Source organism: Cervus elaphus, chromosome 11, assembly GCF_910594005.1.
Source record: "Cervus elaphus chromosome 11, mCerEla1.1, whole genome shotgun sequence".
Lineage (NCBI taxonomy): Eukaryota > Metazoa > Chordata > Mammalia > Artiodactyla > Cervidae > Cervus > Cervus elaphus.
In genome coordinates this window covers 54,558,041-54,586,030 of record NC_057825.1, presented here as the reverse complement: position 1 = coordinate 54,586,030, position 27,990 = coordinate 54,558,041, and the positions used below count along the sequence as shown (strand labels likewise).

At 38.4% G+C, this 27,990-nt stretch overlaps 1 protein-coding gene and 1 long non-coding RNA gene across 2 annotated transcripts in view; one reads left to right on the top strand and one right to left on the bottom strand.

Annotated features, from left to right (window-relative positions):
* Positions 1 to 18,877, top strand: part of LOC122703474 — a 126,179-nt gene extending 107,302 nt beyond the window's left edge. Inside the window, exons 2-3 of the long non-coding RNA XR_006343499.1 lie at positions 12,993 to 13,028; positions 18,487 to 18,877. This is a non-coding gene — a long non-coding RNA (uncharacterized LOC122703474). The remainder of the gene's footprint in view (positions 1 to 12,992; positions 13,029 to 18,486) is intronic.
* The window catches only part of DNAH6 (dynein axonemal heavy chain 6), a 275,358-nt gene that overhangs the window by 34,275 nt on the left and 213,093 nt on the right, over positions 1 to 27,990 (bottom strand). Inside the window, exons 64-69 of the mRNA XM_043917761.1 lie at positions 26,623 to 26,792; positions 20,120 to 20,310; positions 11,891 to 12,051; positions 7,787 to 7,875; positions 6,555 to 6,701; positions 3,432 to 3,570 (exon numbers count right to left, since the gene is read on the bottom strand). Coding sequence (XP_043773696.1) covers positions 3,432 to 3,570; positions 6,555 to 6,701; positions 7,787 to 7,875; positions 11,891 to 12,051; positions 20,120 to 20,310; positions 26,623 to 26,792 — 897 coding nt within the window. The remainder of the gene's footprint in view (positions 1 to 3,431; positions 3,571 to 6,554; positions 6,702 to 7,786; positions 7,876 to 11,890; positions 12,052 to 20,119; positions 20,311 to 26,622; positions 26,793 to 27,990) is intronic.

Genomic DNA, 27,990 nt, shown 5'->3' with positions numbered 1-27,990 from the left:
AAAGCTACCCACTCTAGTATTCTGGCCTGGAGAATTCCATGGACTGTATAGTCCATGGGGTTGCAAAGAGTTGGACACGACTGAGCGACTTTTACTTTTCAATACTATATGTGGGGTTTTCCCAGTGGCTCAGCCATAAAGTATTCACTTTCAATGCAGGAGAATCAGGAGACATGGGTTCCATCCCTAGGCTGGGAAGATCCCCTAGAGAAGGAAATGACAACCCACTCCAGTATTCTTGCCCAGGAAATTCCATGGACAGAGAAGATTGTGGGTTACAGTCCATGGGGTCACAGAGAGTCGGACACAGCTGAGCACACACATTGTCAATCTTAAATTGTATGGAATATACCTTGTTTTATTCATCCATTCATCAGTTGATAGACATGCAGGTTGTTTCCACTTTTTGGTATTATGAATAACAGTTATGAACATTTATGTACAAGTTTTAGTGTGGACATGTGTTTTCATTTTCCCTGATATATATGTAGGAGTGGAATGGAAATTATAGGTCATATGGTAAGACTATTAAAATATTTTCCAAAGCAGTGGCACCTCATTACATTGCCACCAGCAATATATGAGAATTTCAGTTTCTCCACTTTCTTGATAACACTTGTTATGGTCTTTTTTTTTTTTTTTGTTATAGTCATCCTAATAGGTATAAAGTGGTATTTCAATATGGTTTCAATTTTCATTTTCCTAATGATTAATTGAGCATCTTTTCATGGGCTTATTAAGCATCTGTATGTATTTTTTTGTGAAATGTACATTCAAATCTTTTGCCCATTTTAAAATTGGATTTTTTTTTCTTACTGTTGTAGGAGTTCTTTACACTCTTCATAGACAGATGCCTTATCAGATACATGACTTGCAAATATTTTCTCTCAGTATATGTCTTGCTTTTTCATTTTCTTGATAGTGTTTGCTGAGGTGTAAAAGCTTTACATGTTGAAAAAGCTGAATTTATTATTTTTCTTTAATTACTAGTGCCTTTTGCACCATATCTAAGAAGCCATAATTAACCTAAAGTCATGAGGATTTATTTATATGCTTTCTCTTAAGAGTTTTATAGTTTTAGCTCTTACATTTAGATATACCACTCAGTTTGAATTAAGTTTTTTGTATGCTATGAGATAAGGATTCAAATTCTCTCTTTAGCAGCTAGGTATCCAATTGTCCCAGCATCATTTGTTAAATTGTTTTGGTGCCTTTGTTAAAAATGATGATAAATATAAGTGTTTATTTCTGGATTCTCAATTCTGTTCCATTGACTATATGTCTAACGTTATGCCAGTACTATATAGTCTTTTTTAAAAAAAATTGAATTTAGTTGATTTACAATATTGTGTTTAAGGTGTACAGCAAAATGATTCAATTATACATATATGTGTATATATCTTTTTTCCAATTCTTTTCCTTTATAGTTTATTATAAGATATTGAATATAGCTCCCTGTGCTATACAGTAAATCCTGTCTTGATTATTGTGGCTTTGTATAACTTTTGAAATTGGGAATTATAACTCTTCTGACTCATTTTTTTTTCAAGATTGTTTTTGTTTTTTGGGGCCCTTCACATTTTCACAGATTTTATGATCAGCTTCAGCTGTTAAATGTGTCAGTGATTGTGTTAAATTTGTGTTGTGCTTGTGCTTAGTTGCTCAGTCATGTCTGACTGTTTGTGACCCCATGGACTGTAGCCCACCAGGCTCTTTTATCCATGGGACTCTCCAGGCAAGAATACTGGAGTGGGTTGCCATGCCTTCCTCCAGCAGATCTTCCCGACTCAGGGATCGAACCCAGGTCTCCCGCATTTCAGGCAGACTCTTTACCATATGAGCCACCAGGGAAGCCCGTGTTAAATCTATAGATTGTATTAAATCTATAGATCGGTCTGGGGAATGTTATCACTTTAACAATGTTGTATGTCTCAGTTCATAAGCATGTCATGTCTCTTCACTAATTTAGATTATCTTTAACTTTCTTTGGCTGCTTTGCAGGTTTCAGTGTACAAATCTGCACTTCTTTTATTAAATTTATTCTTAAGCTGTTTATTATTTTTGATGTTATCATGAACATAATTACAAATATTTTCAAGTTGTTCATTGCCAGTGTACAGAAAAGGAGTTGATTTTTGTATATTGACTTTGTATCCCACAGCCTTGCTGAACTCATTTGTTACTTCCAGTTTGTGTGTGTGTGTGTGAATTCTTTAGGATTTTCTGCATTCAAGAGGTTGTCATCTGCAAATAATTTACTTCTTCCTTTCTAAACTGATGCCTTTTATTTCTTTTCCTTCTCTAATTTCCCGGGATAGAAACAACAACATTGAATAGTAGTAGAGAGAAAAGATATATCATTGTCTAGTTCCTTTCTATGCTTTTCAAAACCCAGTTACTTTCACGGCAGTAGAAACAACTGAGCTAACAGAAAGGTCAAAGGTTCTAGGAAAGAAAGAAAGCAGAGAAAAGTTGGGAAGCAGAAATTTCAGGGTATGCACAGGGTGGCAGGGAAGAATACTGTCTAGTTCACTGTTACGTTAAGCAATCTTGGCCCCACAGGAGTGGCTGGGGGCAGAAGTACAAAGGAGCTTCCCAGGTTCCAGCCTTCCCTTCTTCGTCCAGCCTGGAGATAGGTCCTCATCCATTTTCACTGTTGTTTCACTGCCCTTCACTCAAGCATGTTCCAAGGTGTCACATGCTGTTCAAGTCTTTAGACCAGCTTACCCCTCTCTGCTGTTCCTCATTTCCTTTGCTTACCAATGAAAACCATCCATTCCCATTCTGCTCCTTTGCAGGCTCTCTCCCTCCCCCACCTCCTAATGGGAATCTTTTCTTCATTATTTGGGCCTGCATGGTCTACACTGGATCTAGTTTTATCAGTAAGATCTCACAGGGCCACAGTTAACATTTGCTAAAAATTATACTCAATAAAATATTTTTTCCTTTGTTGTAAGTACCCCTGACTCAATAAGTCTCTACTGGTGAACCATGTTCAGATTCTTTTGAATTTAAGAGCACAAACTCTGGAGGCTGGACTGCCTGCATTTAAATCTTGCCTTCACCCTTGTAAACTCTGTGCTTCAGTTTTCTTATTTGTAAAATAGGGATATAATGGTCTTTACCTTATAGGGTTCTTATGAGGATTAAATCTTCTAATTCGTGGGCTGTGCCTGAAATGTGCTTGGCATGTAGCAAGAACTATCTAAGAGCTCACTATTATTATCTGGGAAAATGTCTGTCCCGTCTGCTCTGTATAAACATTCTTATGATATTCTTATCATGGTCTTATCTTCTCAAAGGGAATATCAGAAGTCATCACCACCCTCACCATACACTTGGGAGGACACCATCTTGGTATAAGCCAGGTAGGTGTAAACCAACAACCATGTGGTGGAGAGCTGGACATCAGACCATGTGGGCATACTGACCAGTGATGTAAATCAGTGCATCCCACGGAATCTTTCCTTCTTGACAGTAAAGGTTGAGGTTCAGTAGAGCGCATTCCCTGTCACTATCATTAAATTCATAGCAGATATTCCAACCAAGAGGGCCAAACTTTTTTCTCTCCTAGAACAGAAAATGAAAGTGGTCTTAAAATTTGATAAAATTAATTCTGCATAAAATACTTGAAAACCAGAGTTTCTGTTGAAGTTTGGCATCCTCATTGTGCAAAATGCCATTCAACTTGAGTGAGGCTTTCAGTTTGACTTTCACCAAATAGGGCAGGCACCTCTTCCTCCAACTCTGGCCTTTTTCCAATTTTCCAAAAGATAATTAGATGTTACTGAAAATGTGAAATCGTGACAGAACATTTGTTCTTTATGGTAAAATAAAATATTTCCCCGTCAAAATAGGAAAAAATATCCCACCCTAGAGTCTTCTTGGTATAAAAATACTGATGCTAATCACCTGTCTGATGGAGAAAGCTGCCCCTAAATCTTCTCAGTAGTCTGTCCATCACGTAGACTTTTCAGTCATGCCTGATGGGTTGATTATACACTGACTTCTCTATAGAGATCTCTTAAAAAAACTGGTATCCAGAATCTCAATTCCTGTTTCATGACTCTCCACAGGGAAATCTTTCCTGCTCTTTGTTATCGCCCTCTTCCACCTAATTTCTTAACTCTAAACTACTGATTATATCAGAGGATGGGTGCCATGTTCCCTCTTCTTTTTTTTTTTTTTTGAAACTTATCTTTTATAAAATTTTTAAAGGCTACACTCCATTTACAGTTACTACAAAATATTGGCTATAGTCCCCATATTGTACAATACATTGTTGAGCTTATCTTATACTCAACAGTTTGTACCTCCTGAGAGAGTTAATTCTCAGATAGGTTGATAAGGAGTCCCTGGCTCTCAAGGAGGAGAAAAGGACAAGTTTTTTTTTTTCTACATTCCTTCATCTTAGTCACATAAGACATTATTTTCTTTCAGCCCAGAGCTAATTATTATACAGCAAGACAACTCTTCTTGATCAAGGGTATGTTTTTCCTCAAGCTCTGTACTAATGATTATATAACAACAATGTATCTTGCTCAAGGACATGTTTCTTTTTCTTAAGGAGAACCTTCTGTCTAATCCTGTTATCTTATGTGGGAGTGGGTCTAGTAAGACCTTTCTATTGTTAGTTCTAATCCTGTTATCTTAAGATGTATGTTATGGGAGTGGGTCTGGTAAGACCTTTCTATTGTAGAAACCAATTGTAAAAGTATATAAGGCCTTGATAAAACTATTGAGTGGGGCACTCTCTACCCCCTTCTGATATCTATGTCAGAAGCTTTCCTTATCCCTTTTTCACTGTAATAAAACTCTGCTACACAAAAGCTCTGAGTGATCAAGCCTCGTCTCTGGCCCCAGATCTAAATTCTTTCCTCCAGAGGTCACAAATCTGACACCATTCATCATAAACTATCACTCCTCCTTCCCCACCCCATATAGCCTCCCACCTGTAACCACTAGTTTGTAACCACTTCTTTTGTGTTATATTTACTAGTTTGTTGCATTTCTTATATTCCATGTATAAGTGATGTTATACAGTATTTGTCTTTCTCTGACTTATTTCACTTAGCATAATGGCCCTCCAAGTCCATCTATGTTGCTGCAAATGGCAAAATTTCATTCTTTTTGATGGCTGATTAGTATTCCATTGTGTATATATATATACATATATTTATCATCATTTTTATCCATTCATCTTTGAGGGACACTTAGGTTGTTCCCATATAATGGCAATTATACTCTGTTTGCTCCTCTTGATTTCAAAATTTCCCTAAGTCTTAAATCACTTCCTACATCTCAGATGCTTTTGTAGTAGAACAAAGGCCTCCCACATAGACCCTCTAATCCCAGAGTCTTTGATTTTCTCTAGGGTCTTGTTTACTTATTTATTTCATATCTTGTATATTTAGTCTTTGTTTTTTTCTCTACTAATTCTTTCTTGGCAGACCAAATACATTTGAAAACCAGGCAGCCTACCTAATCAAGACAGGGATACAGAGCTAAAGTCAGAGTTCCTGTACAAGGCCACAGAGTGGACACAAGGTTAGGGCAGTGAGTTTGAACAGAGGGAAGGAGAAAGTAGTGTTGAGTTGAAGGTCACTGGTCAGGGGACTTGGGGATCTAATCACAGGGAGGAAGCCCACTCAAGCAGAAACAGGTGAGAGTGAAATTATTGTAATAAAAAATGAAGACTTGCTGCCCAACATGATATATATGTGTAAAGGAGGAAGGATAAAAACAGTCCTGAAATTCTGATGGTAGGTGATTAAAAAAATGGGACCGCCGATTTCAGGAGTAGAGTCTGGAGGGGAAGCAGATTTTGTGAGTGAAGCACAGCTGAGGAGACAACTTCATGCTTTTGAATTTGACCTGCTGCATTCGTCCAGGCCATGTGGCTCCTTAGGTCAGAGCAGATCTGGGAAGCAAAGCTGTGAGGTACAGAGGCAAGGGTCATACAGAAATCAGGGAGTGTGCATGTTAGTAGCTCAGTCATGTCCGACTCTTTGCGACCCCATGGACTGTAGTCTGCCAGGCTACTCTGTCCATGGAATTCTCCAGGCAAGAATACTGGAGTGGGTAGCCATTTCCTTCTCCAAGTGAGCTTCCTGACCACAGGATCGAACGCAGGTCTACATTGCAGGCAAATTCTTTATCATCTGAGCTACCAGGGAAGTCTAGGGACTGAGTTAAAACAACTTGAGTTCAGACAGAACAAAGACCTCAGCATTTCACAATATCGTTTGTAAGCTTTTAATTCTTACTTTTTATTGATTTAAAGTGTTAGTCACTTGGCCATATCCAACTCTTTGCAAGTCCATGGACTGTAGCCCGCCAAGCTCCTCTGTCCATGGAATTCTCCAGGCAAGAATACTGAAGCGGGTAGCCATTCCCTTCTCCAGGGGATCGTCCTGTCCCAGGGATCAAACCTGGGTTGCCTGCATTGCAGGCAGATCATTTACCATCTGAGCCACCATAGAAGCCCCTTGTTGACTTTTAACCCAATACACTTCTCCTTGTCTATATTTAAAAAATTAGCAAATTGGGTGTACCTGAATAATTGCATGGAAGAAACAAATGCCGAATATTATTTGTCTCCATTTTCTTCCAAGTATATTTTCTTCAAAAAATGAAGGCATCATTTCGGTAAATGCACGTCTGATATTTGCACGTAAACCTTTTGGAGGCTCATTGGTTACCTGTATTTAGAGACACATGGCAGAGAGTGTAGCTGTATATTTTTGCATTTTTTCCAAATAACACATATAGAAGCCAGCGAGGGGATGCAGGTAACTGATGCCTGGGAGGCATTCCTGCCCTGTTCCTGCCAGCTCTGTATCTCTTTCAGCCTTGGCCTCTGGAGAATACGGGGTCTTCAGGCCTACAGTGGGTGGGTGAACCACCTCCACAAGAACCTCAGACCTTTCCATTTGGTGTCCATTTTTCTAACCAAAGGCCAGAAAGGATGCTCAGGCCTTCTGCACTGGATTTTCTGTTCATCTCAATGTCCACCATCACTCCACACTTTGCCTTGATGGCACGGGGCACCAGGCAAGAGACAACACTGGTTCCTGAGTGATCATTCATATGCAGAAGTGTGTGTTAGTTGCTCAGTCATGTCTGACTCTTTGTGACCACATGGACTGTAGCCCACCAGACTCCTCTGTCCATGGGATTCTCCAGGCAAGAATACTGGAGGGGCTTGCCATTTCCTTCTCCAGATTCATGCAGAGGCTTCCCATATATGGAAACTTCGATCCCTAGTCGGGGAACTAAGATCCCGAATGCTGTGCAGCATGGCCGAAAAAAAAAAAAAAAAAAGTTGCCTTCTAGGACTTGCCATAGGGTCTCCAGCCCTCAGCTTGAAGGTCTATTTTCCTTAGTAAGTCTCTCTATCCAAGCTTTCTGAATTACGTGAAAGATGATCGAGGTTTCAATCCATCAGCCCTACTGCCTCTGGGCTTTCCTGTCTCCCACATGCTGAAACATTTTCTTAACTCTGGGAAGGGTTCTATTCTCACCTCTCTGTGTCCTAGACATTTTCTTGAAGAGGGGAAGCAGGGAGGTGTTGAATGACTGGCAGAAGGGCACACAGGAAGGGCAATGGCCTGGGAAATTGTTTCCCTACTCACTCTCTGGTGAATGGACGCTGACTCCCGCCTCCCCACCTTGGCTGACCGAACCCTGACACAACCCTGCACAGGCCCAGTGGGCTCCCTGGATCCACTCGGGGAGCACCCTGAGGCCAATCATGTCACAGAGTTCACCCATGAACATATGTTACCTTGACCGAATTTTGAAGGACTGTCACAGGAAATGTATTACTAGGCATGGAACTTAAAAAAAGTCGAAATGTGTCCTTGATAACAACATCTGTTTAAAACAAAGACAAAAAAGAAAATACTTAATTTAGTAATATTTTTCTATAAGAAATAATTATTATAGGATAGAAAAAGATAAGCTCTGTTTAAGGACTAGTTTATCTTTTTAAAATATTTGATGTTGTAAAATGTTCTAAAATGGAGGTGAGGGGACTCCTTCTAGAAGCTCTTCACCCAGGTGAGTCTGGCAGTCTGGATGTTGGCACAGTTGAGTAAAGAAATTAAGAACTTGTTCTTTTCTTTTTTTAAAAAATTATTAATTATTTTGACTGCGCTGGGTCTTCATTGCTGTGCATGGGCTTTCTCTAGCAGCGAGTAGGGGCTACTCTCTGGTTGTGGTGTTCAGGCTCTAAAGTTCAAGGGCTTCAATAGTTGTGGTGCACAGGTCCAGTTGCCGTGAGGTATGTGGAATCTTCCCAGACCAGGGATCGAACTTGTGTCCCCTGCATCGGCAGGCAGACTCTTAACCACTGGACCACCAGGGAAGTCCAGGAATGTTAATTTTCAATGCTTGATAGAAATGTTAAGGGTCATTCCTCCGAAATTGGTAATTTTTCAAACGAAAAAAAGGACAGTTACTGTCTTTATGCTTGTGAAGTTGTTTTAGTTTTTGTTTGTCATTCAACTTAGGGAAAATTGCATGAAAATGGTCAGAAAGCCTTATGGAGAATAAAGGAATGTGTTCCTTCTGCAGAGAAGAAGCAAAGGAAACTCAGTGAGCAGGGAAATAGAGAGACCTCACAGGTAGCATCAAGAAGTCAATATGCTTCCTTTCTGAGTTGTGCAGAGAACCTAAGAAAGAACAAGCTGCATTCCAGTTTCAAAAGGCCAGAGCAGAACTGTGAAAACCACTGTTCCTGTCACAGAAAGACACAAGCATCATCCAAGGAGGCCTTTCTTGGCATTGGTCTCTAGGCAAAAGTGATGGTGTTCCTCTGGTATGCTCCTTAGGGGGAGCCCCCAGGCAGTATCTCTTCTGTTTACTTGGAATGCTCTTCCTTTAGACTCCCTGACTTTTCTCAAGTGTTGGTCAAATGCCAACTTCTCAAAGAGGTCTACCCAGACCACCCCATTTAAAACTGCTCTTCACCCTTCCTCCTTACTCCCATTCCACCCCGACCTTCCTGTTCCTCCTTACTTTACTTTTAATTTTTCTGAAAGCACTGACCACATTCTATCATACCATATACATTACTTATTTGTTATGCAGTTTGTCTGTCTCCACTCACTAGCACGTAAGCTTGAGGAGGGCAGATGACTGTGGTTGCTTTGTTCACCAACATGCCCTAAGTAGTTAGGACAGTGTGTGGTACACAGTAGGTTCTCAAATATTTATTAAATGAATGGCTGCAGATTAAAGTTGTATTTATGCTTCTTAGTTTAGTAATCTAAACTAATGAGCTACATTAAATAGCCAAGATTAAGTTAGTTCTAGTATTGTTCTAGTAAAGTTAGTCCACTTTTTGTTGGACCAAAAAGTTCAAGGGAAGAACCCAAACAAACTTTTTGACCAACCCAATGCAATTCTAGAGCAACATTAAAGTTGTTTCTGTGGTAAAAAGTTTTTCAGTAATCATGTGTGGATATGAGAGTTGGACCATAAAGAAAGCTGAGCACTGAAGAATTGATGCTTTTGAACTGGGGTGTTGGAGAAGAGTCTTGAGAGTCCCTTGGACTGCAATGACATCAAACCAGTCAATCGAAAGGAAATCACTCTTGAATATTCATTGGAAGGACTGATACTAAAGCTGAAGCTCCAATACTTTGACCACCTGATGTGAAGAACTGACCATTAGAAAAGACCCTGATACTGGGAAAGATTGAAGGCAGGAGGGGAAGGGGACAACAGAGGATGAGATGGTTGGATGGCATCACCGACTTGAAAGACATGATTTGAGCAAGCTCTGGGAGTTGGTGATGGACAGGGAAGCTTGGCGTGCTGTAGTCCATGGGGTCGCAAAGAATTGGACACTACTGAGTGACTGAATTGACTGACTGATTAGCATAGAAGTCAGATATCATAAAATCTTAGGGCTAATGATTTCATTAACCAAACACTCCCCTCTCCGCCCCCCAAACAAAAAAACTGAAGAGTGAAAAAGGCCAGGCTTAGAGAAGCATCTTAAAAATCCTTTTTTCCTCTCACGACTGCAAAAGCATCAAGGATCTTAACATTTACAGACATCATAGAAGTTTAGAACTGGAATAGAATAGAAAACATCTTAGTATGGGACTTGTAGCAGTGGGGCTGTGTAGTCACTTTATTTCTGAGGAAGCAGAGGCCCAGAGACGAGGTGTGATATATACAGTCAGGCAGTGGTGGGGGCCAAACTCTACTCAGGTCCTAGAATTTCAAGACCAGAGGCTTCCCCCCGCCCCCCTTTCTTTCTCTCTTTTTTCTTTCATTCACTTTTGCTTTTCAACTTCTTACCTGAATGTAATTTTTAAAAATATTTATTTATTTATTTGACTGCTCCTGGTCTTAGTTGTGGCATGTGGGATCTAGTTCCCTGACCAGGGATCTAACCTGGGCCCCCTATATTGGGAGCATGGAGTCTCAGCCACTGGACCACCAGGGAAGTCCCTCCCTGAATGTATTTTATTTTATACTGGTTCAAGTTAAACATTAGAACCCAAATGGTTATGTTAGTAAACAGTTGTAACAATGACCAGAAGAGGATTTCTCTGTCCACTTAAGCACTTAAACTTCATCAACAACTTCTGTGGCTTCCGTGGCCCATCCAGCCTCCTTGTAGGTCTGGCAAGGTCATTGTAAAGGTGAATGACTGGTCCTCATTCAGAAGGCTCCCATAGTACCTCTGCAGCAAACTGCTTTTTAGATGCCTTCTCTAGTATTTTTTCTTAATCATAATCCTAATCAGGATAAGGAATCTGATGATTCAAGTAGTAAACAACTTATCATTTTTCTTTACTTATTTAAATAGAAGTAAGTCACAGACCCCACAGGAAGCAAGCCATCTCTTGTTTGTATTGCGAAGAGTGGAAAGAGTGGAGATTCTGGATGGCAGATGCTACAGACTCTGTCCTTGATGCAAGCAGTGTGTAGAAGGCAGGGCATGGGGCAATAAGGGAGTGAGGGATCTTTGGGGAAGGCTGCTAAGCCCTGTTGGTGGTTTGGTGACCAGTGCACACTAGCTGCTCTGTAAAGGAGAAGGTCTTCATCTTAACAGGCAACGATAAGGGAAGTCATCTGCATAGTTCTCACCTTTCTAGAAAGCCCTCTGTCAGGACACAAAAGAGGACACCAGAGAAAAGGCCCTGGATATCCCAGGTGGACAGTTCTCTTCCACGACCTCCTGGGACAGTGAGGAAGTGTGTCCCACCCAGCTTATTATTATTATTACCTATCATACAGTTCCTAAGGTTTCAACTATTTTTATACCACTGAATAAAAACGAGTCAATTCCAATTCCACTTCTCTCTTTGCAGTCCATTATACTTCCCTGAGTGGGAAAGAAGGCAGTGGTAGTATAGTTAGTGGTGGCAATTATGACTTAGATGTTGGGCACACCCGTGGGGATGTGTGTGTCTGTGAGACACTTGTGAAAGTTAATTGTCATGTGGGTTATAGAGGATACAAAGTAGTAAAACACCACCCTGAGAATTGGTGTTAACTTGAACTCTGTTCCTGAACTTCTCTCATTCTGTAGTGAAAAATAGAATTTTCTTCTTTTGTCCTAAGTCCATTTTCTATTTCTTTTTTTATTAATATCATGCCTAGATGTTATTTATTTTGAATTCAAATGGTCTCCCATAGAAGGTAACATGAAACAAAAATGACCCAGTTCGTTGTATCCTCAGCTTGGAGTCTGAACATTTTTATTTGAATCTGGGTTGTGTAACCTAACTAAACCCCTCTAGATCTCAAATTTTTCCTTTTAATATAGGGTAAACAATGCCAATAGTAATTATTATAAGGGTTGGACTCAACAAGAAAGGCCACATAAAAATTATATTATTATATAAATGCTATATACTCAACATACTTGAATCTGTGAAGGTTTTAATTAGCTCCTCCATTGCCAACATCCAAGAAACAGCAAGGTGGCAGTTTTGCAGAAACACCCAGTTTCCTGATTTCATTGCATCTTTGATCATTCTTTCAGCAATAGGTCCTTGTCCTTGTCCCAGTGAAATTGACTGCACCCTGAATTCAAAAACAACAGTGAAATGCCATTTCATATTATTTATAAGTAACGCAACTATTAAGAAATGTAAATATGGTAGGCTTCTAGAATATGTATACATTTCAAATTCTCATTCTGATAGATGTAAAAATATTTTTTCCTATTGTTTTTTTACTATAACACACAAAAGTGCATAAGACAAATATAGTTCTGTGTATACAAATATACAAATAAAAGTGCATAGAGGAAATAAACATCTGTGCTTGAGAAGAGAACTTCCCTAACACCCCAGAGACATCTCTCCTATCTCCTTTCTATTCCAATCATCTTCTCTTCCTCCATCCCAAAGGTACCCTTTGTCCTGACTTCTAATGCTATAGGTCAGTTTTTAAAAAGCTTTTGAAAACCCAAAGTCTAACATACATACAAAAGTACACAAATCATTAGTGTTTAGCTTGATGAATTCTCTCAAAGAGAATGTACACAAGAACCACCACCCAGGGGAAAAAAAAAGAGAACATCATTTGTACCCTGTCAATTAGTATCCTCCCTTTGTCTCAAAGGCAACAATTACTTTGAATTCTAACACCATAGATTAATTTTGCTTGTTTTTGAATTTATATAAATGGAATCATAAAGTGTATATTTATATTTGGTCTATTTCAATCAACATTATTTCTTCAGATTAATTCATATTACTGTGCATCTTTCATTTTCATTGCTGTATAATATTCTACTGTATGCTTATATCACAGTTTATTCATCCATTCTGCTCTTGTTGGACATTTGAGTTACTTCTGGTTCTTAGTTATTACAAACAATGCTGCAATAGCCATTCTCACAGATGTCTCTTGGCATACATGTGTACTCCATTTTGTTGTGTATATTCCTAGGAATGGAACTGCTGTTTGACAGAGTACGTGTATGCTTAATCTTTTTATAATATCAAATTGTTTTTCAGAGTGATGCCATCATTGCACACTTGTACCAGCAATAGGTAAGAGTACTTATTTTTCCATAACTTTGCTAACACCTGATAGATATATAATGGTATCTCATTGAGGTTTTAAATTATTTCCCATTTTCATAGGTTTATTTATTGGGCATTTGGATATTTGCTTTTATATTCTTCTCTCCCCTTTTTTCCTACTGGTTCACCTGTCTTTTTTTTTTTATTGATTTCTAAGAGTTCTTTACATTGGATATAAACTCTTTGTTATTATTATTTTTTTAATTGTCTTCATAGTTTTGCCTTTTCCAGAATGTCATATACTTGGAACAATCCAGTATATATAGCCTTTTCAGATTGGCCTCTTTTACTTGGTAATATGCATTTAAAGTTCTTGCATGTCTTTTCATGGCTTGATAGGCTCATTTCTTTTAGCACTGAATAGTATCCATTGTGGGCTTCCTGGGTAGCTCAGCTGGTAAAGAATACACCTGCAATGTAGGAGACCCTGGTTCAAATCCTGGGTCAGAAAGTTCATCTGGAGAAGGGATAGGCTACCCACTCTTGTATTCTTGGGCTTCCCTGGTGGCTCAGATGGTAAAAGAATCCACCTGCAATGCAGGAGACTTGGGTTCAATCCCTGGGTTGGGATGAGCCCCTGGAGGAGGGCATGGCAAGCCACTTCAGTATTCTAGCTTGGAGAATCCCCAGGGACAGAGGAGCCTGGCGGGCTACAGTCCATGAGGTAGCAGAGAGTCGGACCTGACTGAGCGACTAAGCACAGAAACCACAGCACAGTATCCACTGTGTGGACACAACACAGTTTATTCATCCATTCATCTGCTGAAGGACATCTGGGTTGCTTCCGAGTTTTGGCAATTATGAATAAAGCTGCTATGCATTTAATGTAGGCTCTAGTATAACGTAGGTTCTTGGGTGAACATAAGTTCTTAATTCCTTTGGGTAAATGCCAGATGGCTGATCATATGAAATACTAAACTCTCTTCCAAAGTGACTCTACCATTTTGTATTCTCACCAACAATGAATGAGAATTTCCGTTGCTAGTATGCATTAATGCAATCTATTTTAAGTCCAGTAACCTTGCTAAATCCACTAAAAATTAAGATACATTTTATCAGAACAGAAGAATGTCCTAGTTCTGTTTTTCTTTTTTTAAGATATGATTTTCAGATTCTTGGTTTATTAGGACATTTCCCACCATGAATTCATGTTGAATTTTAAAAGATGCTTTTTCTGCTTATGTTGAATTAATAGTTTTCTTCTTTAAGGGTATTTTGCCATTACTCTTTCAATGTGGTGAATTAAATTAATTTTCAGTATTTTAATGCTTACATTACTGAAATAAACCCAGAATTCTGGGAAGGTTTTTAATAATGAATTCAATAAAAAATTATTGAACTATTTATATATTCTGATTATTCTATTAGTTTTAAAAGGTGTGCTTTTGGAGGAATTTTCCTGTTTATCAACATTTTCAAATTCATTGGCAGAGTTTTCTTTTTAAATAATATGCTTTTATGATTATTTTAATGTCTGCAGGTCTGTAGTGATATTCTCTTACTCATTCATGATATAGGTTTTTTGAATTTCTCTGTTTCTTTCTCTCTGTATCAGCAGTTTCAACAGAGATTTATATTTTATTAAATTTTTCAAAAAAGCAACTTCTGTTCTTTTAGATCTTGTCTATTGAATGTATGTTTTCTGTCACTAGTTTCTGCTCTTAGCTTATTATTTTTTCCTTCTACTAGAGTTTAACAACTAAGTTTTCAGTTCAGTTCAGTCGCTCAGTCGTGTCTGACTTTTTGTGATCCCATGAATCGCAGCATGTCAGGCCTCCCTGTCCATCACCAACTCCCGGAGTTTACTCAAACTCATGCCCATTGAGTTGGTGATGCCATCCAGCCATCTCATCCTCTGTCGTCCCCTTCTCCTCCTGCCCCCAATCCCTCCCAGGATCAGGGTCTTTTCCAGTGAGTCAACTCTTTGCATGAGATGGCCAAAGTACTGGAGTTTCAGCTTCAGCATCAGTCCTTCCAATGAACACCCAGGACTGATCTCCTTTAGGATGGACTAGATGGATCTCCTTGAAGTCCAAAGGGACTCTCAAGAGTCTTCTCCAATACCACAGTTCAAAAGCATCAATTCTTTGGCACTCAGCTTTCCTTACAGTCCAACTCTCACATCCATACATGACCACTGGAAAAACCATAGCCTTGACCAGACGGACCTTTGCTGGCAAAGTAATGTCTCTGCTTTTTAATATGCTATCTAGGTTGGTCATAACTTTCCTTCCAAGGAGTAAGCGTCTTTTCTTTTTTTTTTTTGAGTAAGCGTCTTTTAATTTCCTGGCTGCAGTCACCATCTGCAGTGATTTTGGAGCCCCCCCCCCAAAAAAAGTCTAACACTGTTTTCATTGTCTCCCCATATATTTGCCATGAAGTGATGGGACCAGATGCCATGATCTTAGTTTTCTGAATGTTGAGCTTTAAGCCAACTTTTTCACTCTCCTCTTTCACTTTCATCAAGAGGCTTTTTAGTTCCTCTTCACTCTCTGACATAAGGGTGGTGTCATCTGCATATCTGAGGTTATTGATATTTCTCCCAGCAATCTTGATTCCAGCTTGTGCTTCCTCTAGCCCAGCGTTTCTCATGATGTACTCTGCATATAAGTTAAATAAGCAGGGTGACAAAATACAGCCTTGACGTACTCCTTTTCCTATTTGGAACCAGTCTGTTGTTCCATGTCCAGTTCTAACTGTTGCTTCCTGACCTGCATACAGGTTTCTCAAGAGGCAGGTCAGGTGGTCTGGTATTCCCATCTCTTTCAGAATTTTCCACAGTTTATTGTAATCCACACAGTCGAAGGCTTTGGCATCGTCAATAAAGCAGAAATAGATGTTTTTCTGGAACTCTCTTGCTTTTTCAAGGATCCAGCGGATGTTGGAAATTTGATCTCTGGTTCCTCTGCCTTTTCTAAAACCAGCTTGAACATCTGGAAGTTCATGGTTCACGTATTGCTGAAGCCTGGCTTGGAGAATTTTGAGCATTACTTTACTAGCGTGTGAGATGAGTGCAATTGTGCGGTAGTTTGAGCATTCTTTGGGATTGCCTTTCTTAGGGATTGGAATGAAAACTCACCTTTTCCTGTGGCCACTGCTGAGTTTTCCAAATTTGCTGGCATATTGAGTGCAGCACTTTCACAGCATCATCTTTCAGGATTTGAAATAGCTCAACTGGAATTCCATCACATCCACTAGCTTTGTTTGTAGTGATGCTTTCTAAGGCCCACTTGACTTCACATTCCAGGATGTCTGGCTCTAGGTGAGTGAACACACCATCATGATTATCTGGGTCATGAAGATCTTTTTTGTACAGTTCTTCTGTGTATTCTTGCCACCTCTTCTTAATATCTTCTGCTTCTGTTAGGTCCATACCATTTCTGTCCTTTATTGAGCCCATCTTTTTGCCTGAAATGTTCCCTTGGTATCTTTAATTTTCTTGAAGAGATCTCTAGTCTTTCCCATTCTGTTGTTTTCCTCTATTTCTTTGCATTGATTGCTGAGGAAGGCTTTCTTATCTGTCCCGACTATTCTTTGGAACTCTGCATCCAAATGGGAATATCTTTCCTTTTCTCCTTTGCTTTTCACTTCTCTTCTTTTCACAGCTATTTGTAAGGCCTTCTCAGACAACCATTTTGCCCTTTTGCATTTCTTTTCCATGGGGATGGTCTTGATCCTTGTCTCCTGTACAATGTCACAAACCTCCATCCATAGTTCATCAGGCTCTCTGTCTATCAGATCTGGTCCCTTAAATCTATTTCTCATTTCCACTGTATAGTCATAAGGGATTTGATTTAGGTCATACCTGAATGGTCTAGTGGTTTTCCCTACTTTCTTCAGTTTAAGTCTGAATTTGGCAATAAGGAGTTCATGATCTGAGCCATAGTCAGCTCCCGGTCTTGTTTTTGCTGACTGTATAGAGCTTCTCCATCTTTGGCTGCAAAGAATATAATCACTCTGATTTCAGTGTTGACCATCTGGTGATGTCCATGTGTAGAGTCTTCTCTTGTGTTGTTGGAAGAGGGTGTTTGCTATGACCAGTGCGTTCTCTTGGCAAAACTCTATTAGCCTTTGCCCTGCTTCATTCCCTACTCCAAGGCCAAATATCAGCCTGAGTGCTTAGTCTGACATTTCTGGAACCAGAAGTCATTACATATATATAAATTTACATTAAGTGTCTTATTACTAAACCCTCCTGGTTTTTGATAGGTTATATTGTTTTTGTCATTGTCCATTTATTGGAAAATTTCCAGTATGATTTCCCTTTAACAAACAAGCTGTTCAGAAGAACATTGCTTTGCTTTCCAAGTATTAAAAAAATTAACTTTTAAGATTTCTAAGACTTATTGTGGTCAGGGAATAAGTTTTATTCTTTTTGAAATACCTATCTCTTAGAAAATCATTAATTTTATAAATGCTGCATATGTATTTGAAGATCTTGCATTTGTTTTATTTGTTGAGTATAAAGATTAAGGCTCTTCATTTCACTATTAATTTCATCAGCCAAGTATTTTACCTTCATAACACCTTTATAACAAAACATTATGTCACCTTTATAAAAAAAGTTATAAAGTTAATACAAGTATCTATGTACCCATACCCAGCTTCAGAAGTAAAACATTATCCATATGATCTGAGCTTGCATTATGCCCCTCCCTGTTCACTTTTTTTATTACCTAAACTTCACCTTCTACAAAGTCACTGCTCTCCTGGACTTGGTATAACTTTTGTATTTTTCTTTATACAATTATTGCAAAAATGTGAATTCATAAGCAGTATATAATATATATCTATTTAATAATTTTATATTATTTATCAAACTTCTCCAATATTGTATAATTTTTGTGCATCCTAATTTAGTTTGTGTGACCCATCCATATTAATAAACATAGTCTTAATTTATTTATTTTCATGGCTATTGTTATTATATTCAATTTTATGAATATGCCACAATTTATATAGTTTTTTAAGATGGACATTTTGGTTGTTTCCAGGTTTTTCTTTGTTGTTGCTATTATAAACATGTTTCTACAAATGTTCCTGAATATGGCTCTTTGCCCAGTGACTGACTTTGAACATGCAAATTCAGTAGTGAATTGTTGGGATATGGGGAATGCTCTCTGCAACTCTGATATACTGCTAATTTCTCTTCAAAATGATTTTAACTAATTTTTCACCCCCACTTGCAATATGAATATTTCTATAGCTCCCTATCTTTGGCATGGTTTTGCTAATTTGATGAGTGTGAAATATCTTAATGGTTTTAACTTATTGTTTCCTAATTACTAGTGAGGTTGGACTGGGTCACACAGTGCCCAGACATTAAGTCAAACATCATTCTGAATGAGTCTGTGGGGATGTTTCTGGGTGAGATTAATGTTTGAATTAGCAGACTGAGTAAAGCAGATTTTCCTCCTTAATGTAGATGGGGCCCACCCAATCAAGTGAAGACTTGAGCAGAAGACTTGAGGAAGAGGGAACTCCTTCAGCCTGACTGAGCTGGGTCATTTTATTTCTTTGCCTTTGGACTCAAATGAAAACACTGCTTTTCTTGGGTCTTGAGTCTGCTGGCTTTCAGATTGGGACTTGTATCATTATTACTTCTGGTTTTCAGAGCTCTGGACTTGGACTAGAATTACGCATTGACTTTCCTGTGTTTCTTTCTTGTTGACTGCAGATTTTGGAGATTAGCCTCCATAATCATGTAAGCCAATATCTCATTTTATGTATAATATATATACACACATATATAGCATAATATAGTCAAGGCCATGGTTTTTCCAGTAGTAATGTACAGGTGTTAGAGTTGGACCATAAAGAAGACTGAGTGCCAAAGAATTGATGCTTTTGAACTGTGGTGCTGGAGAAGATTCTTGAGAGCCCCTTGGACTGCAAGGAGAACAAACCAGCCAACCCTAAAGGAAATCAACCCTGAATATTCACTGGAAGGACTGATACTGAAGCTGAAGCTCCAATATTTGGATACCCTATGCAAAGAACTGACTCATTGGAAAAGACCCTGATGCTGGCAAAGATTGAGGGAAGGAGGAAAAGGGGAGAGCAGAGGATGAAATGATTGGATGACATCATTGACTGAATAGATATGAGTCTGAGCAAACTCCAGGAGATAATGAAGGACACAGAAGCCTGGCATGCTGCAGTTCATGGGGTTGCAAAGAGTTGGACATGATGGAGCAACTGAACAACAACAACAATAGGTAATATATATATGTTATTTGCATAATATATATAATTTGTATTATATGTGTGTGTGTGTATATATATATCCATATATATCTGTTTCTCTAGAGAAGCTTGACTAATAAAGATTGTTGTTGTTTAGTTGCTCAGTTGTGTCCGACTCTTTGAACTTCAAAGAACAGATGGAATTCATTGTCTTGTAATCTCCATGCAAGGGCCTGTTGGAGCTGGAGATTACCTCCTAGATATGAGACCCCTACTCTCCCCTGCTATCCCGTGGTCTTGTGTACTTTCCTACCCATCAGAACACCATCTTGGGGAGGACTGGGGAAAGAAGGAGTCAGGAAGACTGAGTTTTCATGAGAAAGGAGTCAAAACAGCTTACTCTGGAGAGATTTAAGTCTGAAAAAAATATAATATTGTAAATTCACAAGTTTAAACTTCCCCTCCCCTTTCTTACTCTGCAGAATAGAGGCTCAGGAGTAAGAAGAGATTAATAATACAACCTAAAGAGCTATGGGATTTTTTTGTACATTTGAGCATAAGGTGTAAACTACAGTCCTTTTACAGTTACAGTAAAATAATGTCTTAAATAGCAAATGTTTTAATTATTATTTCATTAATTATGCTTCAATGTTTAAACAATCTCCCCTTTGCTCAAATGAACTTTACATCTCTTTTTATGAATTTACTACCACTTTAATCACATGCATAGCTAACTATTAAAGTATTTTAACTTATTTAGTTAGGGATACCTGAATTAGGAATTCACATTCCACAGAGGGAAGGAAAAAAAAGGCAAATTTTAACTAGGTGATGTTCATATGAATGATTAAAACTGCACAATGTGACCTTACCTTTCTGAATATCCACTCTCCCGGGCAAACCTTTGAAATGCACCCATGGGATCTGAGCCTGTGCTTAAGATAAATACCAGGGGAGTGTTGTATGACATGTCTTGATACAGAGTGGGCAGGTCCACAGGTGGTGTCTCTATAAAGGCTTTCCCAAGATTTTCTATTACAAAGTCTGTAAGAGCAAAAACCACCTGAAAATTGAAAGAAAAAAACATTAGAAGACTATATCCATTTCAACATAGTATCAGAAGCTCTAACCAGAGCCATTAGGCAAGACAAAGAAGTAAGGCAGCCAAATCAGAAAGGAAGAATTAAAAATGTCCTTATTTGCAGATGATATGATCTTATAGAGTCAACCCTCGAACAACATGAGTTTGACCCAAGATACAGGTTCATTTTCATTTTTCTGCATCTGAATATCCAATTTGCCCAACACAATTTATTGAAGAGACTATGCTTTCCCATTCTGTTTCCTCTAGTGGCTATACCAATTTACATTCCTGCTTATACCACTCATAAAAATAAACTCAAAATGAATTAAAAATTTAAATATAAGACCCCAAACCATAAAACTCCTGGAAGAAAACAGGGGAAAGGCTCCTTGATGTAGCTTTTGGCAACGAGATTTTGCATATGACACCAAAAGCACAAATAACAAAAGCAAAAATAAGCAAGTGGGACTATACAAAATGAAAAAGCTCCTGTGCAGCAAAAGAACCAATCAACAAAATCGGAAGACAACCTATGGAATGGGAGAAGGTATCTTCAAGCCATACATTTAATAAGGTGTTAAAATCCAAAAATATATAAGAAATTCATGCAACTCAATAGCAAAAAGATCCCAAACAATCCAATTAAAAAGTAGACAGAAGATCTGAATAGGCACTTTTCCAGAAAAGACATATATCTGTCTACTTAGCATCATTAATCATCAGGGAAATGTAAATCAAAATCACAATGAGATATCATTTCATACCTGTTAAAATGACTATTATTAAAGAGACAAGGAATAAATGTTGGTGAGGATTTGGAGAAAAGGGAACCCGAACTGAACTGAACTGAACTGAGGCATTGTTGCTAAGAATGTAAATTGATGTCTCCACTATGAAAAACAGTATTTATATTTCGCAAAAAGTTAAAACCAGAACTACCATATGATCCAGCACTCACAATTCTGGGTATTTCTCTTAAGAAAATGAAAGCAATAACTTGAGAAAAATACATGCACCCCTGTGTTCACTGCAGCACTATTTACAATAGCTAGGACATGAAAACAACCTGTGTCTATCAATGGATAAATAAATAAAGAAAATGTGATACACACACACATAGGAATATTATTCACTCATAAAACAGAATGAACTCTTGCCATTTGCAACAATGTGAATGGACCTTGAGGGCATTATACTAAGTGGAATAAGTCAGACAGAAAAAAACAAACATACTATCTTTCATATGTGGAATCTTAAAAATAGCAACAACAAGGCAAAATATTGTGACATAAATCACAGCAATATCTTTTTTGACCCAACTCCTGCAATAATGGAAATAAAAACAAAAATAAACAATTGGGACCTAATTAAACTTAAAAGCTTTTGCACAGCAAAGGAAACTATAAACAAAATGAAAAGACAATCCTCAGAATGGGAGAAAATAATTGCAAGTGAAACAACTGACAAAAGACTAATTTCCAAAATATACAAGCAGCTCATGCAGCTCAATATCAGAAAAACAAACAACCCAATCAAAAAGTGGTTGAAAGACCTGAACAGGCATTCCTCCAGAGAACACACAAATGGTCAATAAACATATGACAAGATGCTCAATATCACTCATTATTAGAGAAATGCAAATCAAAACCACAATGAGGTATCACCTTACGTGGGTCAGAATGGCCACCAACAAAAAATCTACAAAAAAATAAGTGCTGGAGAGGATGCGGAGAAAAGCGAACCTTGTCGCACTGTCGGTGGGGATGTAAATTGATACAGCCACTAAGAACAGTATGGAGATTCCTTAAAAAACTAGGAATAGAACTACCACGTGACCCAAGAATCCCAGCACTGGGCATGCACCCTGAGAACACCATCGTTCAAAAAGATACATGTACCACAATGTTCACTGCAGCACTATTTACAAGAGCCAGGACATGGAAGCAACCTAGATATCTATCAACAGATGAATGGATAAAGAAGTAGTGGTATATATATACACAGAATATTACTCAGCCATAAAAAGGAATGCATTTGAGTTAGTTCTAGTGAGTTGGATGAACCTAGAGCCTGTTACACAGCATGAAATAAGTCAGAAAAAGAAAAATGAATATCGCATATTAACGCATATATATGGAACCTATAAAGATGGTACTGATGAACCTATTTGCAGGGCAGGGATAGAGATGCAGACATAGAAAACAGACTTGTGGACAACGAGGGGGAAAGAGAGGGTTGGATGAATTGAGAAAGTAGCACTGGATCATATACATTGCCATGTGTAAAATGGATAGCTAATGGGAGATTGTTATATATCACAGAGAGCTCAATATTGTGTTCTGTGACAACCTAGAGGAGTGGGATGTGGTAGGGGGTAGAAGGGAATTTCTGCAGGGGAGACATATGTATACTTATGCCTGAGTTGTGTTGCTGCGTGGCAGAAGCCAACACAACACTGTAAAACAACTACCCTCCAATTAAAAATAAATTTAAAAACTAGGAACAACAACAACAAACTCCTGGATACAGAGCATACACTGGTGTGTGCCAGAAAGGGGAAAATGGATGCAGAGGGTGAGAAGGTAAAAATAAAAACTGTAAAAGATAAATGTGTGTGTGTGTGAGAGAGAACACACTTCATTTCCCAAGATTGAAATTCTTAACTAGAATTAGATAATCATTCGTGGAAGAGCATTTGTGTATTTTCTAAGAAGGCTTGCAACTTTCATCATATTCTCCAAAGGGTCCAAGAGACAAGAAAAAAAAACAAAAAAACAAAAAAAAAAATCTCTCAACACTGTAAATCAACCATACTCCAATAAAAAATTAATTAAAAACAAACAAAAAAATCCTTGTCCTCAGGCTGACCTGGATTTCATGACTGGGAGGGGTAGGAAATAATTTTCTACCAAGCCCCTTTGCTCCTCCCCTCTCCAAGCCTAGGTGGTGCCTGAGGGGAGTGCACCACTTCTGGTGTAGGGCTGGACTCCATTTCTCATTCTATTTATTTCTTTTTGTTCCCATGAGCAATCACTCTAACCACAGCTTGAAGGACCTGGCTCTGAGCTATTCCTGGCCCTTCTCCTCTGGAACCCTCTTCCTTCTCCCAACTGGCCTGCTCTCGAGTCTCTGCTAGGCTTCTCCACCCAGGGGCACTGTTCCAGGTCTCCTTGCTGCTCCCCCAACACTCTCCAGTCTGCCCCCACAGGATGTTGGTATGACACAGGAAACGATTTATATGAGAACTTGAGACTATCACCTCTTCAAAGAGGTCCTCCTTGGCTTCCTACTCTAGTTTCCACTCTACTATTTTTATTGAAACTTCCATTTCATGTCCTTACAATAACTTTTTGCAAGCAGAAAGTATTTTATTCTTTCTGTCCCTTCTCTCTCTCACTAGAATACAAGCCTTTGGGAGTAGTTTTTTTTTTTTTTTTTCATAAGAAAAAAGAATTTTTTCTTTTTCACAATTGTATCCTCAGTGCTTGGAATACAACAATTGCTCACCAAGGTATTTGTTAAATGTTTTATGGACAGAAGCTGAGGGACAGGTACTGGTCTTTAAATGATAGAAGGTGAGTCTTAGGTCTTTCCTGAGTCTGATCTTCTCTGGACCAGAGAAATGGGAATATTGGCTGTGAGACAAGGCCCCATGGCAGGTGGAATCTTGCATGGATGTAGCCCACCAGCATCTGTTTTCTTCCCTAGAACTCTTGTGTAGTCATATTTCTACTGCATGATGCAATTTTCCTATCTGTAGCTGATTGGACCAGGAACAAAACTTAAGTTGAGCTGGACCAATCAGAATCTCTCTCTTGAGAATTTGAAACTAGAGGAACAATTTCATTGAGAATTGAGTGCTATCAATGGCAATACTACAGAGTTATGTTCAGGGAGTTGCCCAGTGAGCTGCTCCTCCTGAAGTGTGATTAAGTGGCTTTTCCTCAAATTTAAAGAGCTACCCCAGTATCCTTTTATTTTAATATATCCTTTTTAGTCTTGAACTTATTAAATTTGTTCTCTATGGTTATATCCTTAAGAACCTTAGCTCATACACAGAGACACAGAACCTGAAACAAAAACAACAAAAAGTTCCCATAGTCTAGAATTTTCTAGCCTGTGTCTCAATCTTTAAAACTCCTTCTTTGGGACTACTGCTGTTTAATCATCCTTTCATCTTTGTCAGTATCCGACCTGGTAGCCACTGTCCCATATCCACTGAAGACTTGCCACCTAGCTTATGGCTTCCTCTCCATTTATGTCTGTTCCAGTGATTTATCAACTGTGTCTCAGGCATTGTCTTGTCATCATCTGGGGTGACACAACCCAGATTCAGGGTCCAGAAGGACCTCCCATATCCTAACTGCACAGTGCCTTGACCTCAAACTCTAGTGCACATCATCTCATCACTTTCTCAGTCACCCATACCTATGGCTACCCTCAGGACACGGTCACCACTTGGAACTTCTCATTATAAGTTTTAAGCTCAACTTTGATCACAACCTCTCTTGTCCTTCTAACTGTGCTAGATTCCTAGTCCAACTACATTTGCTTCCAAAGAAACTTTCAAGGTTTTCCCTCTTCTTCCAATCTATAAGCTTTTTCTTAGAGCTCTTCCCCTTATAGAACTACTTTTACCAACAGTCTCAATGACCTTCTATCTTCCATTCATCTATTGAAATTATCAGTTGTTCAGGCCAACCCCACAGCCTTTCTGTTTTCCTAAAGAGATGGTAGAAAATCCAACAGTATAGCCTCAATATCTGCAAACTATGGTTTGATTTTCTCCAGTGTGTTTTCTTTCTCCCATTTCTCATAGAACACCCTCCATTCATTACAATCTGTTGATAATTCTTGCTGTATTGAAACACTATGCCTACTTGGCTTCCACATTATTTCTTTCTCCTGGTGTTCTTCTTGCCCCTCTGCCTCTTCCTTCTCAAGGGCTCCTTATCCTTTCTCTTTGTCTTTTCAAAGTTGGTGCTCCTCAGGGTTTTATCCTTTGCCCATCTGTCCTCTTAACCTATTATTCCTCTATGATTTTAACAACTCCTGTGATTTTACTTTCCAACTCAATGTTAATGATTCCCCAATCTCTATTTTTTAAGCTATATTTCTCTCTAAAGTTTTCTACCCAGATATTAATTGGTCCCCAGACTACTATACACTTTGATATTGGTAGATACTGCAGACTCAGTGACGTCTTTATCTGACATGTTTCTCCTTTCACATTTGCTTAGTTATTGATACAACTCTCCCCTTTGGCACCCACACAAAAACCAAGAGCTATATTAGTTGCCCCATCCCCACATCCCCCTCCATCTCTCTGATCTACTATCTCTATCTTAATTCAGGTTGCCATAATTTTAAAATAATTTTTATTGAAGTGCAGTTGATTTACAATGTTTATTAGCTTCAGGTGTACAGCAAAGTGAATTATATATATATATATATACACATATATGTATGTATATGTATATATCTCCATTCTTTTTCAGATTATTTTCCCATATAGGTTATTACAGGATATTGAGTAGAGTTCCCTGTGCTGTACAGTAGGTGCTTGTTATCTAGTTTATATATGGTAGTGGGTATATACTAAGCCCAGCCTCCTCATTTATTATTTCCCTCCACATTTCTCCTTTGGTAATCATATGTCTGATTTCAAGGTATATGAGTCTGTTTCTGGTTTGTAAATAAGTTCATTTGTATCACTTTTTTATTAGATTTCACATATAAGTGATATTATAGGATATTTCTCTTTCTCTGTCTGACTTACCTTCACTTAATATGATAGTCTCTAGGTCTATCCATGTTGCTGCAAATGGTGCTATTTCATTCTATTTTATGCAAACTGCCATAATTTCTTACATAATTATGTCAGCTATCTTCAAAATGGTCTTGGTGACTATGTTTTTTTTCTGTTCAAATGCCTCCTTCTCATTGCTGCCAAGTTCTGAAAGGCCCACTAGTGCCCTGCTAACACCATCCAGCAGAGCCCTGACTTCCCTGGCAGGAAGCACAAGTTCCCCATGGCAACATGAAGGAAGTTCCTCTGGGTCCCTGGATGACTCTCCAGCCTTTTCTCTCATAATTTCCTATATAAAATATTGTGCTCTATTAATAACACAAAGTCTCCGTTTCTTATTAACAACACAAAGTCACAAACTACTTCCCAAATTTGGCCATTGTTACTTTCTAAACAAATCTAATCAGTCCATGAATCATAACTGGCTGGTGAGCTTTATCAGAAATAATTATAACACAGTTCTTTAATGAAAAATATCCTACCTTTTCTTCTTTACAGCATTTAATAAGGATTAACTTATGGAAAGAACTTAGTTCTGGATGCCAAAAATTATAGCTTGAGGGCACCCTTTCCATTGTTATGAGTTGATCACTCTCCTTCACTATAGAATAGGCGTCCCGATCAGGTGGGTTAATATAAGTCTCAAAAGACCCTGGAAACACAATTTTAAAACATGCTTTAATTACAGTTGCTATGACCGTGATATTAAATAAATGTGTGTGCTTAGTTGCTCAGTTGTGTCTGACTCTTTGCGACCCTTGGGACTATAGCCCGCCAGGTTCCTCTGTCCATGAGATTCTCCAGGCAAGAATACTGGAGTGGGTTGCCATTTTCTCTCCCAGAGGATCTTGCTGACCCAGGAATCGAATCCACATCTCCTGTGTCTTCTGCATTGCAGGTGGATTCTTTACCCACTGAGCCATTGGGGAAACCCATTAAATAAGTATATTTGGTAAGGAAGAAATTTCTATGTTTACTATCGATTTTTTTATATTACTGCAAATGTAAATATATTAATCTCCCTCTACCCAACCTAATTAGGAAATACTGAATTCAAAATTGGATCAGAAAATGAATTCAAACCACTTACAAAACATTACGTTAAAACAAATGACAGAGAAGTTACAAATTAAAGGATGCATAGAGATATATCAATCAAATGTGAGCAAAAGAAAAAAAAAAAAAACAACCCTAAGTGATAAGAAGTGATGAGAGTAACATTGGCTATATTAGAATTCAAGGCAAATATAATTAAATGGGACAAAATAGGTCAAGTTGTATTAAGTACAATACAAACTCAATAATAAAAATACAATAAAATAAATCAATATGTGTCAGACAATAGCATAAAAATACATCAAACTATCACTGCTGGGACTTCCTTGGTGGTCCAGTGTTAAGAATCTGCCTTCCTATGCAGGGGATGTGGGTTTAATCCCTGGTTGGAAAACTAAAATCTCACATGCCAAAGGGCAACTAAGCCTGAGTGCTGCAACTAGAGAAAGTCCGAGTGCCGCAACAAAGACCCAGTGCAGCCCCACCTCCAAAAAAGCCCCCAGAACCCCCATCACTATTGGAGGCAGAAGAAAAAGCAGAAAAACACTTTTCAGTGATATAAAATAACACAATTATTAGTGTGAGACAGATGAAGCAATTAAAATATTCAGGCATATATACTTTTTTACCATATAAATAACATATGAATAAATTGTGTATTATACACGAGTCCTGAAGAATTGATGCTTTCGAATTGTGGTGCTGGAGAAGACTCTTGAGAATCCCTTGGACTGCATGGAGATCAAACCAGTCAACTATAAAGGAAATCAACCCTGACTATTCATTGACAGGAC